This window comes from Ictalurus punctatus, chromosome 11, assembly GCF_001660625.3.
Source record: "Ictalurus punctatus breed USDA103 chromosome 11, Coco_2.0, whole genome shotgun sequence".
Classification (NCBI taxonomy): domain Eukaryota; kingdom Metazoa; phylum Chordata; class Actinopteri; order Siluriformes; family Ictaluridae; genus Ictalurus; species Ictalurus punctatus.
This window is the reverse complement of record NC_030426.2, coordinates 13,149,358-13,164,497: the sequence shown is the minus strand read 5'-3', so window position 1 is coordinate 13,164,497 and position 15,140 is coordinate 13,149,358. Positions and strand designations below refer to the sequence as shown.

General features: G+C 39.8%; 1 protein-coding gene across 5 annotated transcripts; it reads left to right on the top strand.

The window, feature by feature from the left end:
- The first annotated feature begins 2,625 nt into the window (after positions 1-2,625).
- Positions 2,626-14,006, top strand: eif4enif1 (eukaryotic translation initiation factor 4E nuclear import factor 1). 5 transcript variants are annotated; one of them, XM_017479776.3, is made up of 20 exons: positions 2,634-2,708; positions 3,187-3,324; positions 3,909-4,056; positions 4,189-4,262; positions 4,479-4,603; positions 4,731-5,005; positions 5,325-5,523; positions 5,681-5,841; positions 6,463-6,598; positions 6,843-7,013; positions 7,108-7,382; positions 9,036-9,119; positions 9,232-9,415; positions 9,555-9,625; positions 9,706-9,836; positions 10,925-11,000; positions 11,329-11,449; positions 11,533-11,868; positions 12,004-12,180; positions 12,953-14,006. In XM_017479776.3, the coding sequence occupies exons 3-20, from the start codon at positions 3,958-3,960 to the stop codon at positions 13,147-13,149; spliced, it is 2,892 nt and encodes a 963-aa protein (XP_017335265.1). In that variant the 5' UTR covers positions 2,634-2,708; positions 3,187-3,324; positions 3,909-3,957; the 3' UTR covers positions 13,150-14,006. The 5 variants fall into 5 exon arrangements, with proteins under 5 accessions (XP_017335267.1, XP_017335263.1, XP_047014500.1 ...); XM_017479778.3 differs by lacking the exon at positions 3,187-3,324 and having other exon boundaries at positions 2,626-2,708; positions 7,108-7,337; XM_017479774.3 differs by lacking the exon at positions 3,187-3,324 and having other exon boundaries at positions 2,626-2,708.
- Positions 14,007-15,140: the final 1,134 nt, after the last annotated feature.

Sequence of the window (15,140 nt, the reverse complement as noted above, 5' to 3'; positions counted from 1 at the left end):
AGCAATGACACTAGATAGACACTATATCCACTATGTCCCACATCAGGACAAAGCAGTTACTGAAGTAGCGTTGGTAATTTATGGGGGAACAAAATACGACTCTGTGATTACTAACCAAATGTTTTGATATTCATATTCAAAACACTGTAAAAAGGACTCATACTTGTTATATATACAAGATACCATTTTTAAAGTATATAGAGTGTAGTCTTCCCCATGACCCTGACTGGGATAAGCAGGTACTGAGTATGAGTGATTGAGTGGAGACTAATATTCACACACGCACACAAAAATAAAAATAAAAACTACTTGTTTTTGGACAAAAGAAATCTGTGGTATCATTCATCCCTATAGCAATCTGTAGTGCTGGAGAATGGGGATCCATTTGGAGACGATTCAGTGGAGAAAAACTGATTCTGCTTTGTAGATCTAATCACAAGTGTAAGTTTTATAAGATACCTTGCCTACTCTTCAACCCTAATCATCTTAGCAAATGTACTTTTTCTCCTTTAACCTTACAAATAAGTATTCTAGGCATAGGGGGATTTATACTGAAATATTTATGTTCAACCATACATATGAGGTAATGCGTAGGCCAAATTCCATTAGTCATTCACAACAGTGGGTAAGACCAAGGAATATAGCTGTGATGTACGGAAAAAGGTTGCTTTACAAAATTGGAAGTGGCTATAAGAAAATAGCAAAAGCATTGAAAATGTCAATTTCCACCATCAGGAAAATAGTAAAGAGGTTCCAGTCAACTGGAAATGTTCTGAATAAACCTGTAAGAGGACGTGTATCTATATTGTCTCAACATACTGTGAAGAGGATGGTTCAAGTGGCCAAACAATCTCCAAGGATCACAGCTGGAGAATTGCAGAAGTTGGTTGCATCTTGGAGTCAGAAAGTCTCCAAAACTACAATCCGAAATCACCTACACCACCACAAATTGTTTGGAAGGCTTTCAAGTAAAAAACCTGTACTCTCATCCAAAAACAAACTCAAGCGTCTTCAGTTTGCCAGACACTACTGAAATTTCAATTGGGATCGGGTTTTATGTTAAGATGAACCCGAAATAGAGGTTTTTGGCAATAAACACCAGAGGTGGTTTTGGCATACACAGAGAGGTAGCCATATTGAAAATTACTTCATGTCCACAGTTAAATATGGTGGTGGCCCTTTAAGGTTTTGGGGCTGTTTTTCCACCAGAGGACCTGGACATTTTGTTAGGATACATGGCATCATGGACTCTATCAAATATCAATAGATATTAAATGAAAACCTGACTGGCTCTGCCAGAAAGCTTAAAATGGGCCATGGTTTGATCTTCCAGCAGGACAATGATCCAATACATACATCATAATCAAGACAAAATTGGTTTACTGACCACAAAATCAATGTCCTGCCATGACCATCCCAGTCCCCTGACTTGAAACCATAGAAAACCTGTGGGGTGAACTGAAGAGGAAAGTCCACCAGCATGGACCTCAAAATTTTAAGGATCTTGAGAGATTCTGTATGGAGGAATGGTCTCAGAACCCTTACCATGTATTCTCCAACCTCATCAGGCATTATAGGAGAAGACTCAGAGCTGTTATCTTGGCAAAGATAAACCTGTGTTGTGTTTGCAATTGTTGGATACCCATGAGAGCAGAGTATTTTTGTGAATTTTTTGAAGAAAAGATAAAATATTTAAATGATAAAGACAATTTTTCACAGCCTTCTTTTGTTCATTTTTACCACACACACACACACACAATATAAATTATATTTATATATATATATATATAAATTATATTTATATATATATATATATATATATATATATATATATATATATATATATATATATATATATATATGACTGAAAGGAAAAGAAGCAGGATTTGGAGTTATTTCACAGCAAAAACAATAATGAAGCAAAACTCATGCCAGACGTTTATTAGATACTGTGGCAGTACCACAAAACTAATCATATTTAAAGTTTAAAAAAAAAGTTTCTGGAAGTAGCTCTTCTTTTTCTTTCTTTCTTTTCTTTAATGTTGTATTTACAATATATAATTTAAGTGTATTCAATTAGTTAAAATTTTTCATTGTTTAAAAAAATTGTATTCAATCGGTAAAAATATTTAGAACCCCTGTGTAACACAAGATTATTTGCATATTTACGCTGCGGACATCGCTAATTTCCCCTTTATATATACAAGGAAACTTTTCAGTATTTCGGTATCTTGATGCTAGTTTTGATATTACTTCTATTCTATTCTATTCTATTCCTTCTGCTTCTGCTTCTGCTTCTACTTTAAAAGGAAAGAAGTGATATCGTCCATCACTAGTATTCAAGCAAGGGAATCACTTCAACTGGGAAAAAAAAACAACTCTTTTGGTCTACATTAGGTAACCATTTAGATTGCCTGCCCAATATTCAATGGCACGCTTTGTAATTACAATTACGTATAAATTCTCAACAACTGTACATATCCATTTTCAAAAAATATCATTACACGTTTAGAATGAATTTAAAAACATCATAAAAAAAGATGCGTGCATAGTTTTACATTTAAACAAAGGCGGAAGCGGTCGCTATATAATCTTGGATTGGGCCTTCAGTTAGGACCTGTGGTGATCAGAGGAAAATTGATGCTGAGCAACTGGAGAGAGACCAAAAAGAGAGAAAGCTCTTACTAACAAAGTAATATTAGCCCGAGGTACAGTGATGGTTCCGGTCAGCCTGCACTGAAGCGGCTGTACTCACTATCCTGTTTAAGCCAACTAACGTACACTTACTATCGTGATTCAGTAGTTAAGCGCGTTTTTTGAGCACAACATGCTTAGTTAGTAGTGAATAATAAGACTTTAGTTAGCTAGCCGGCTAGCCTTTGGATTGTTTCCGACAGCGGCTTGTAAGAAAGCATCCAAACGTAGCAATATTGTAGTAGCAATAATCCCATTGCTCAGTCCGGGTGTTTAATTTGTGTTATGAAAGAATCAGAGCTTGATGACTTGCTTTTCGGCAAAAGAATAAACGGCACTATTTTGTTGAGCGTTTGGCTAGCTTGGTTGGAAGCTTCTTCGCTAGCTCGTTAACGCTGACGCTGTGAATGATTTATCTTTTAACTGTACATCTCATTAGCGTCCTATGATTCAGTAAAAACGACATACAAATATATATATATTAACTCTTAGATCGGGCTGCAAGCGGACGCCGCGTCCAGCTGAATCGCCCGGACACACTTGTGAGACTCGGCGTTTGGTGTAAAAGTTAGCTAAATTGTAGCATCAGCGGAGTGAGCAGAAACTTGAGGGGGGTTTGTCTAGAAGCAGGTAAGTTAATTGGCTACCAGAGAAAGAATATACTGCTGTAGTATTGCCTCTCTTTTATGTGTAAATCAATGAACTAACTTAAGTGCCTGCTTCTTTTTTTTTTCTTTCAATTACTAGTTAGGGGTGAACTCTGGATGCTAACCTCGTATTGCTAGCATCCGGCTGCGCAAACGTTAGCGGCTAAATTGATTTGTCCACTCAATTAACACTAACAAGCTAAACTGACTGGCTAATTAGTCCCAACAAGCGGGTTAGCTGCTGTTCCTGCTCAGTTTGAAACGTAGTTGGTTACAAATCTACATCGCTTTCATCGTACAAACTGCTCAAGTTGCTTAATGAACTGTTGAAGCTGATTAACGTTAAACTAATAATGCGCCTCTGCCACAACGCAAACTGCTTTACTCTGGTGTCATTGTAGTCTTCAGGGTTTAGGCGCCGCTTTCGTGATTCCTCACTGCACTGAAAACGTGTTACTTAAGTTACCCACTTAAATAACTTTTGTGTTTGCTTTTAAAGCTTGTATTCCTAAAGGTTTGGCCATATTTTTCTTAAGGTTTTAGTCTAACCAAATCCTTTCCCTACAGGTGCTTGGAGTGTCCAAGACAGACGCTACTTTGGCCTTCTGCCTCAGTCATGGACAAAGATGCCCGTGTCGAGGATCAGGAAAATGGCAATAAAATGATCCACACTGTGAAGACTTCTCTACTGAATTCTGCCTACCGATACACCAAGGTTAGATACAGTGTCTTTCTGAATCAGACAAGTCAAGACTGTTCTTGATAGTCTTGCTTATGTTCTGTCTAATTAGTCTAACCTGGTTTTAATTTGTGGTGCGTTTTTCCCCCCTCTCTTTCCCTTTCACAGGAGGAGCTTTTGGAAATCAAAGAGCTACCAATTTCTAATGAGAGGCCAGAATGCCTATCTCAGAAATATGACAGGTGAGCTGTACAATAAGATAGTAAGGCATAGACTGCGGTGCTGTTTTTATTGTGTAATATTTACTCACATTTTTAGTTCTAAAGTTCCTTAAAGTTTAAGATGGATCTGTATGTTCAATTTTTTTTCTTTCCCGTCCAAAAACAGTCCAAAAACGTATTTATTGCTATGACTGTTGCTTTTGCTTTGAAAAACTAACTTTATTGTAATTTCTCTAGTGATGGGGTATGGGATCCTGAAAAATGGCATGCATCACTGTATCCCTCAGAGTGTGACTTATCAGTGGAGGGATACAAAAGAGACTATGCTGAGGATAGACCTCCCCTGAAACGTAGAATTGCTGGTAAATTGATGCACTGCTACTACAATTTTCAGAAATTCAGTTCTGTGCTGTGTGTGTGGGGGGGGATAAGAATTTTTTCTAAGGATGTGATCCAGGTCATTAAAAGCTTTTTGTGCTACTCTTCTAGACCCACGAGATCGCATTAAAGAGGATGATTTGGAGGTGGTTCTTAGCCCCCAGCGCCGTAGTTTTGGAGGTGGCTGCCAAGTGGCACCTGCTGCCCTGACTCGCCGTCCCATCAGCCCCCTTGAGAACAAAGAGAATGAGTCTCTCCGTCTTGGGGGCACACGGCGTATCGGAAGCGGTCGCATCATGGCTGCACGTGGATTTGAGAGGGATATTCGGGTGGACAAAGAAAGGGACCGTGAAAGGGAACGTGACTTCAAGGACAAGAGATTCAGGGTATTGTGTAAAAATACTGTGTATATTATGGCTGCAGCCAACTCCAGTTCCTTAAAACCAAGCGCACAGAAATGATGTACTTTTATTTCGCTTTCTGCATTTTTACTGACCTTGGTGATTTAAACATCCTTGCAGGACAAAAACACTGAACCTGTGTAGTAAATGATCTGCTGCCCTAGTCCTTAACCTAGTTTATGGTTTATAGCCAGCATCTACAGATTATAATTCTTGGCTTTTGTGATTTTTCAGATCTTTGTATTTATCCCCCCACCCTTGGTGTTTCAATGATAATTAATGCCCCTTTCTGCTGCCATTATAGAGGGACTTTGGTGACAAAAGAGTGTTTAGTGAAAGGAGAAGGAATGACTCTTATGCTGAGGAGGAGCCAGAATGGTTTTCTGCTGGACCCACAAGCCAGTCAGAGACCATTGAGCTTATTGGCTTTGATGATAAAGTCCTTGAGGATGACAAACGCAAACCTAAGCGCTCAAGAAAGCGGGTCGAGTCTATAAAAGAAGGCATGTGTGGGTTTTTTTTTTTTTTTTTTTTTTTTTTTTTTTTTTTTTTTTTTTTAAATTGGTATACTTATTTATTTATTTTAAGATTTTTAAAACTTTCATACAAAAATGAAGAACCAAGAATGATTTGTGTAATTGCTTGCCCTTTCTTATGCAGTTGAGTGCAATGGTGGTCTTTCTGAGGTGGCACAGGTGGTCCAAGTGAGAGGTGCTGATCAGGAGGTTCCTCATCCAGATGTTCTACCTGAACAAACAGCTGGGGAGTTTGACTTCAACGAGTTCTTTAATCTGGAGAAGACTATGCCTGGCCTGGCTTCGGTAAGATATGGGGGAGCACTGCATGCTTAAAAAGGTGATTGGGTTCATGTGTGGTTGATATCCAATACAATAATCACACCTGAGGCATTTCTATTGGGTCTTTTCCTTATTCAGTCCACCTAATATCCTTTGTGATTCTCTATATGCTTGTGCAGCTGCCCTGATTATTTTAACTTTGTGGTTGTTTGGTAATGCATAATGATCAGTGTGAGATCTGTTTGCACTTGGCTAAAAGCCATTTGGCTACTCTGTTGGTTGAGACTTTTAGTAGACCACTGGCTAAGCGAACACAAATTTATGCCCATCACTGATCCAGTTAAGGGTTAGCTTGAATATGTGCTTGATGTGAATCTTTAAAGGTCATGAAGCATTATAGAAGCTTTGTGCTCTGAGAGCGTTCAGACCCTTTGGTTGATGGATATTTTGGTTAAGTGTGAACATTTTTGCCCATGGTTTTGAATGACCTTTTCCCAAAAGCCCACACTTCATTTGCCTTCATTGCTCTAAACCACCTGCAAGCTCTCATCATGTAAGTGCCATTCTTGCCCCCCCTCCCCCTAATAACCCTTTCCTATTTTTATACTGATCTATAGTGAACCACTTGCATATTCTCACTCTCAGATGATCGAAGACGTGCTTGGTGATGGGCCAGTCACAGCCAGCCGCTTTAGCCGCTGGTTCAGTAATCAGAGTCCCTCTGGTAGCCGCTCCAGCAGCCTGCGCTCCACCCCACATGAAGAGCTTGAGAAACTAGCAGGTAATGGAACACCGTAGCTTTTGCATGTGCATTTTAATACTGCGTTTGTGATGCCTCTAATCATTCTGTGCCTTCCTGCATTATTGAAGTAAACAGTGGCAGTATAGGATAAATTGTGGAATTCAGATCACCATGGTGTTCTATGCAGTTTGTCATGGAGTCATGTAAACTCTGCTTAACTGTACTGTAGTTTCTTTTGGCAAAAAAAAAAAAACTGACTGGAGAACTGTTTTTCCATGTTTAGATCCATGCAGTAGTTCTCCTAGTCAGGGTCCTATGCCCTATTTCATGCCAATTCCCTTGGAGGAGCGGAGAGAGAAGGTGGACATCTTGGAGCTGCTCCATAAAGCCAAAATTGACCTTAAACCCCTTCTTTCCAGCTTAAATGCAAACAAGGCTCATTTGAAGGAAAGCAGTAAGTAACGTTCATGTAATGTTTAGAACCTTTTCATTTTGCTCCCTTTTTTTACTCTAATTTAACCGGATCCTGCCTTGTCCCTCTGTTGTAGCTAACTCTGGGGTGGTGTTGTCTTTGGAGGAGGTGGAGAGTGGTTTAAAGGGGCTGAAAGTTCAGAGTGAGCAGCCTGAGCCAGCCCCCAGGCAGCTGCAGGCTCAGGGCAGAGGAACTCCTTTCATGGCTGAGCACCTGGAAGAAGCACTCACAGGAGGCACGGGGTTCATGGCCCGTCCCCGTGATCCTGACATGTCTGCCTTCAACAAGCTGGTGAGCAGTATGAAGGCAAGTGGAACCCTGCCCACCCAGCCCAAGCCCAGCGCGAGCAGTGTAAGTGTGATCACACAGCTGGTTAAATGTGACTGTGTCTGAGCATGCTGCTCTGCGTCAGGTAAAGCTGGGAGTGAGTGAAGCCAGGTAAATTTCTTTCTCAAGGAAGATGGTGTGTGTGTAAAAAAAAAAAAAAAAAAAAAAAAAAAAAAAATTCCCATGTGCCTGTTTTTTAAATATATCATGGGTTAGGGTGTGACACATTTTATGAAAATTAGTTACTGAAGGTGTTTTTTAAGGAGCTAAAAGTTCCAAATATTGGCTGATAAAATCGTGGTTAGTAGTTAAACAGACACCAATAGTTTTTAAAGTCTTGAAGTAAACACTTCTGTAAATGAGCACTGCTTTGAACCAAGTAAATAAGCAAGTGTGTAATGTATAAAAGCACTGTGCACAGTATTTGTACATGTAGACATTGTGCTTGTGTCTGGATTAGCATCTTGCCATGTGTATGGTTCTAATTGAATTAGGGTTGATTAATGAATATGGTTCATCATTTTAACTTTTGCTAATGCTGCAGTCTGTAGAACCTTTGTGCTGATTGAAAAGTCTTTTTATTTTATAAATGATACCATATAATTAAAGAGGAATTTCAACTGTCTTCTCTGAGATATCTGAAATAATTTGGTTGAATTTTAATGAATTCTCATTAGCTTCTACAACAGAGCCATGGGCAATGCAGCAAGAGGACTTGACCCTGAGACTTTTGAGTACCTGAAAAGTCATCCTGTCCAACAGTTTGAGCTAGTCTTGCAAACTATACCTCTAGCTTTGCTAGTTTAATCAATCATGTAGTAAATTCATGCAAATAAGCATTAAAATGGCTTACACCATGGTTAGGTGCATGTTTGTTCCTTTAAGTGTAATTGGTGGTAGTAATGTCTTGAATTGGATTAATGATGGGCATACATTTGTACATGTGAGTTGAGCAAGTTGAGGAGATGTATATTAAATATATCTAAAATATAAATATTAACATTAGTGGGTTTTGATGTTCATTAGGGGTATAACCCTGTGTCCTGGCAAAATTCCCCCATTTGGCTCTTCTCCATCATGGCTCCCTAATAATCCCCATCCCTGATCTCTCTACTCCCATCACTCTACTCCCCACTAATTGCTGGTGTGTGATGGTCGTTCTGGCACACTATGGCTGCCAATACATCATCCAGGTGGATGCTACACTAGTGATCCCCACCCCTGGCTATATAAATGTTACTAACTAACCATGTTTGGCAAGTGGCTTTATGGTTATTTTAAGCTTTTAAGTTTAAAAGCTTGCATCAAAAGTATTTATTTGAATTCTAATATTTTGCTAGAGAAAGATGGCTGTGGTGTTTTATGGTAGGCCATATTATGGATAGTCATGTTTGTGTATTTGCGCTATCCATCCGGATGTGTTGGTTAGATATGACTGATATTTGGCATGAAAATCAAAGAAACTAACTTCTGAAGCTATAGTCCCTAGATGGCTGTATTCTTTTACTTGAGTTGTGTGAAGGCTGCATTGTGAAATTGTACATTTTGTATCTGAATGTGTGGTGGTGGCTTTCTAGATCACATTTTTGGTGCGGGGGAAACACTGGTGCGGGACACTGAACCTTGTGTTTGTGCATTGACTTGTAAAGCTGATGGTCCTTTCCCTTGTGTGCACAGCTGCAGCAGTCTGCAGATCCTGCCATCCTGAGCACCATAACTGAGGCTCAGGCACCTGCCATACAGCAGAAGAATATATTCCAGGTGATGCAGCAAAGTCTTTAATCATGCTGTTCTGCTCTCGGTAACATGGCACAATATTGTACTACATTATAGAACTGAATTAACATTAGTCTGTGGTGCTTTTCTGCTGTAGGAGTTGTTGGGTGTTCAGGGACCTCCACGGGTGGGTTCTCCACTCTTGAGTGGTCTGTTGGCAAATCCTGAAGCTGTATCTGCTCCAGCCCCTGGCCTCTTGCACCACCGTGGCTCCTCACCCACTATTTTTTCACACAGAGGTCCCATTCAGGACATCTACACAGGCATACAGACAGGAACAGGTAGCAAATATTGGAATGCAGTACTGAACAGGATGAACTGCAATTTTAAATGTGTTATTGTACTTTGGGTTTGGTTCTGACCTGCTTGGAAAATCTTGGGTTTAATGTTTTTCCTTTTAATGCGTTATTTTCCTTGCAGGTTTCCCTGTTGGCTCACAACAAATTCCTGAGATGCACAGAGCTTTAAGTCCAGGCCCCACTCCACAACAGGTGAGAACTGTTATGCAGTATAGAAATATTGTGGTAGACTTGTATAGGAATGTAGGGATAACTTATTGAATGTGTTTCAGTTGAGGGCACTGTCTATGGGAGTGGACCAGGCAGAATTGGATGCTATTATGTTCCAGGATCTGGCGTTACATGGTCGCCAGTACCAGCAAGGCTACAACAAACATGGCCATGATAAATCCTTCCGGAACAGGTTAAGAAAAAGTCCTCTCATTCAAATTGCACTTTTCCACCCCACGGTACAGCTCGACTCTGCTCACTTTTTGGGGGCTTTCCACAGTGGATAGTACCTGGTACTTTTTAAAAAGACTTTTTAAATAAAAGTACCACTTCAGTTGAGGTTCTAAGCGAGCTGAGACAATACTAAATGTGAGCCACGTTCATAGGGAGTAGAATTCTCCTTGAGTGATTCTGTATTGTGCCTAAATAAATGTCATTTAATTCATACTTTGTGTATGGTAATATTCTATTAATTGAAAGTGATGCATCATTTAGCTCATTACAAATAAAATTACAACAAAGGTTTCTTATATTTACATTTCACTTGTTACCAATTTCCAAACAGGCATTTATTGAAGTCACTCATGTTGCAGATGAATCTAACTTGGTCATATAGAGCAATACGTAGGGTCTAGAACGCTGTTATTTTACATCCTTAATAGGGTCCACGTTCAGTGAACAGGGAAGGCATTTGGAATCGGGCCTGACAGTGTATCTGTACAGGGTTTCGATAATACATTATTCCTGCATTAAGGTGAGCCAAGTGGAGTAGTCATACTGTGCAGTGGAAAAGTGGCTAAACACTATCTGAAGGCTGTGTTCAGAATGGTACATGGTACAACTGTCTAATGCACCAGAGTGTATTGTTCCTTAAAATGTATACTAAATGAGGGAGTACAGTGACACTGTTTACCTGCAAGTTTAAAAACAGAGCTTTCTTTGCTATTCTTTGTGATTTTAAAATAAAAAAAAAGACACTGCATCATGGGATGCAGTACAGTATGAAAGAACTTATCTACAGTATATTAGCAATTCAGATATGCTGCCAAATATACCTGAATGATACCCTACTCTGACTAGATTTGTGTTCATGTACTAATATATAAAATCAATCACACACTGTGTGGTGTGGGTTTTTTTTGTTTTGGGGCATGGTTTAGTATGCCATTTCAAACACAGCCAAGGTTGCTTGACTGCTTTCCTAATTTTCTGTTTAATCAAATGCCCTTGTAGGTGGCCGGTTGAATAAGTTGCTCAGGGGCTTTGTTCTGTTTGTTGTAGGCAGACGAGGATTAACCGGTCCCCTGGCCCTCACCTGCCGGGAAGGAATTCCCCCGTCACTGCAGTCACTAGTATGGTGAGTTTGCTTTGATCCATTGACATTAGACAGTCTTGGCCTACTTCTGTACAAGCTCACTTTCACCTTAATGATTTGTTTTCAAAATCAACGAATTGGGATCTCTTTATCTGGGCAGGGCAGTAGGTGTAAATCCAAGGCTTTTAACTGGTTTTCTCTCAGTCCCTTACTGGCCAGTCATCTTTTGGCTGAAGTTATGTAATAAACAACAAAGCCGTGCCTTGTCAAATGTCCTCTTGATGCAGTGATGGTTTGTTTTCTTGGAATTGTATTACTAATTTGCCTTTTTTTTTTTCTTTTTTTTTTCTTTCTTCCCTCCCCCCTGCAGCTGTCTCCATCTTTTACTCCAACCTCAGTGATTAAAAAGATGTATGAGTCAAAGGAGAAGACTAAAGATGAGCCAATGAGTAGGCCAGGAAGCAAAGAGAACGCTGCAAACTCGCAGGAAGGTAAGGTTCTTACTTTAGCTGTATTGTTTGTCACTGTGGAATGTTCTTTGTTTATAAACCTTCAAACTGTCTCCCTTTTATAGACAGTCCTTCCCCCAGCTCCTTCATTGATGGTGTGGACAGTGGTGGGCCTCAAGCAGGTGGCATAAAAGCCTGCTCCACCCCTGTATCTGCTCAGAATCGCCACTCGAAAGAGGCTGAGCGAGCCAGGCCTAGCTCTACCACAGGGCTTCACACTCCTGCTATGTTGTCCCCAGGGTCCTCCTCTTCTTTCCCTAGACCCATTTACCCAGTACCTCTTTTGTCTCACGTCCCCTTGGTTAGGCCTCCACCACCACAACTGCATCCTAGTGTGGTACAGAGGATGATCGCCCAGGGCATCCAGCCTCAGCAACTTGGACCTGCACTCTTACAAACAGGTGGGGACTGGCGTTTAACTGCAGAATGGTTGCTTTTGTGTAGGTTCATTTGTTTTATGGAGACATTCCTGTACCTAGGGTTACCCAAGAGTTCACAGTGAATGTGTGATAACAGTGGTCTGTCTGTCTGAACAGGACTTTTCCCCCAGACTGTAGATCTGTCCCAGCTGCAGGGTCTGCCTCCTGCTCTCTTAAGCCAGCCTTTGTATCCACTTGGCACTACAGGACACCCACTTATTCCCCCCAGAGCTGCTGTACCACATATGCAGTTAGCAGTCATGCAACAACAGTTCCAACAGCAGCAGAGACCTAGTAAGTATCAAGAGTTTGTATTGATGTATGTTATTGGTTAACACAAGACTTATCGTTTTTAAACAGATTCATTTTCAGAATTGTAACCCTTTTTAAATAATGCAAAAACCTTAAAAAGCTCAGTAACTTTCTTGGACTCATACATGGGGTGAGGTTTGTGATTTTCCCATACAATATAATTTCTTTCAAACTGTTCATACACGCACAATTTTTAGGGCACACATACAAACACCCACACAATTATAGCTGCATCATTTATTCAGGCCTGCAGTGCTCTATAATACAGCAGAATCGGGAAAAAAGTAAAAGCAAGTATTTTCTCCATAGGCCAAACCTGAGAAAATATTACACACTTCAGAAAATTAAAAAAAAACTTAAATGTTTTTGTTGGCAAGGTTTCAAGCCTATTAACACAGTGCATGATTTTATGCTTAAATGTCACAGGATGAAATAGTTCAGTTTGAATGGGTTTCAATGGGCACACTTGTCCTTAAGGTCTGGAGTGTAACTATTTTGTATACCTAGTTTAAAATAGATTTATGAAAGCAAATGAGAGTGAGAATTAAAATTCCAATAATTCACACCTTTTGTAAAACTTATACTGTCTATAACACAATGTGGTGTTTGTTTAAATTTATTTATTTATTTATTTTTTGTTTTTTTCTTTTTAAAATCAAAAATGAAAGACAAATGTCCATAAGGATGCACAAGGGTTAAGTAAGGTTTTTGTTTTGGTTTTTTTTAAACCCTAGACCTGTTTCTGTCTCTGCAGATATACACACAGTGCCCACTGGAACCCCACAGTCTCACAGCCACACCACGCATCGGACAACCCACTCTCAGCGGCGAGCAGGGAGTCCACCTCTAGGTCTGGCCAAGTGGTTTGGCTCGGATGTGCTACAGCAACCTCTCCCTTCCATGCCTTCTGCTAAAGTAATCAGTGTTGATGAACTGGAGTTCCGCCAGTGATTTACGATCCAGCAGCCAGTTACAGAGTAAAGCAAGACCCTGCTTCCTCATGGCCCTGTTTAGTTTAAAAAAAAATAAAATAAAATAAAAAGGTGAACTTTAATTTCTATGAAAATGTACAGGTGATGGAGCCCTGTGTTTAATATGCTCAGTCATAAACCTTACCGTTGTTGATAGGCCTAGAAGTTTAGAGAATGTCCTGGACTACTTTTTTGTTTTGTTTTCCCTGCGGAAATTGTCCTATCGAAGTATTTAGGGATTTTACTTTTTCTTTTTTCTTTTTTTTTTGTACTTTTTATTTGCAGTAAAGAAGTAAATAATGTATAGGCCAGAATTGTACAGACTATGGGAATTTTTTTCCTCCCTGTACATAACTTTCTTTTTTCTTCTTTCTTTGCTGTGTGGAAGGTTTGAGTAAATAATGGGGCTGTTTGGGAGTTTTCCCCCCCCTGGCTCTCCCTTTTTTTTCCACAAGTAGTGGGGTTCATTTTGCAGCGTTGGATTTGGTCTGAGTGGGTAGGCGGCACCACTGCAGATGCCCACAGGTGTATGAACATTACTTTCCTGACCAATACACCATCTCTCATGGACAAAAGTAGTTGGAACCTGCTGGAGTTGAGCCCAAGTGGGGGCTACAGTATGAATGTGCCTTCCGACACCCCCCGCCCACCCCTTCTTTATGCCCTCTCCCCAACCTTCACTTCCTCCCCCTAGCCAGTCACTAAGAGAAGCACTGCGTTGAATCACGTTTTGTTTTAGGGTGGCAGGGGTTGAATTCAAGGAATTGTGCTACTAATTTAAAAAAAAAAGCACAAAATAAAATGTTCAATAAAAATATCCACTTGTTTTTTTGTTAATCTGTGTTTGGATTTGATTTTAATTCCTGTTGGGGTAATCTGTGCAGTAATAAGAAAATGGATAAATGTTGGAAAACGTCTAGATTGTGCTAATGACGATACAGCCATGTAACCTTTAAGTTTGCTATACAGATCGGTACTTGAGTCACAGTCATCATGTTTTGACTGACTTAAGACTGAACTATCAATTTCGGCCTGGATAAAACACAAAAATGCAACAAAACGGAGTAAAAGGTAAGACTGTACATGGCCTCATCAGTATTTACTGCAGTGCTGCTCTCATGCAGCTTGCAATTGTAAAGTGCAACAGAAGCCATATTTAAAAGATCAGCTAAAGTTCCAAAAAAAAAAGGAAGTTAGAACAAAAACATGGTTACAGAAGATTGTACAAGTTCTAAAAGTATCTAAAATGAAGGACTTCTCTTTGCCCTTTTTTATGTGGTGAAAGAACTACTTGGAACCTAATCTTACTGTTAACTTGCTACAAGTTGGATTACAAATTATAGCTTTTCCCAAGACAGTGTGGGAAGCATGTAGATGTGTCTTGATTAGCAATTTTAATGGCTAATCTTCAAACGCCACAATAAAAATATAGCCAATAGAACACCATTCCATACACGTGTTGAAGTCTGTTGCAGACAGTCTACTTTGGTGTCTGTTTGTTTCAGCTATTGTTTGATAATGCTGTAACAATAGAGATTAGACACACATAGTTGCTGTCCACTTTAACAGGAACACCTACACATTCATGCAAATTTTCAAGTAGCCAATTATGGTAGCAGCAGCACACTGCATAAACTCCTAAATACTGCATAAACAGCTGATCTAGGAATGTCACACACAACAGTCTAGAGTTGAGCAGGTGTTCCTAATAAAAATGGAGTGTGTCTGTCTGTCTATCTATCTATCTATCTATCTATATATATATATATATATATATATATATATATATATATATATATCTATATCTCCTGCATTCTGACCCCTTGAGGCATGGACTCCACAAGACCTCTGAAGATGTGCTGTGGTATCTGGCACCAAGATGTTTAGAAGAAGCTCTTTTAACTCCTGTAAGTTGCGAGGTGGGGCCTCCATGGATCGGACTTGTTTGTCCAGTACATCCCACAGATGCTT

Coding starts and splice junctions, on each gene's coding strand:
- eif4enif1 (XM_017479774.3), top strand. CDS start 3,958: ATGGACAAAGATGCCCGTGTCGAGGATCAGGAAAATGGCAATAAAATG. Junction 9,626..9,705: donor CAGGCCCCACTCCACAACAG/GTGAGAACTGTT, acceptor AATGTGTTTCAG/TTGAGGGCACTGTCTATGGG. Junction 9,837..10,924: donor GATAAATCCTTCCGGAACAG/GTTAAGAAAAAG, acceptor TGTTTGTTGTAG/GCAGACGAGGATTAACCGGT.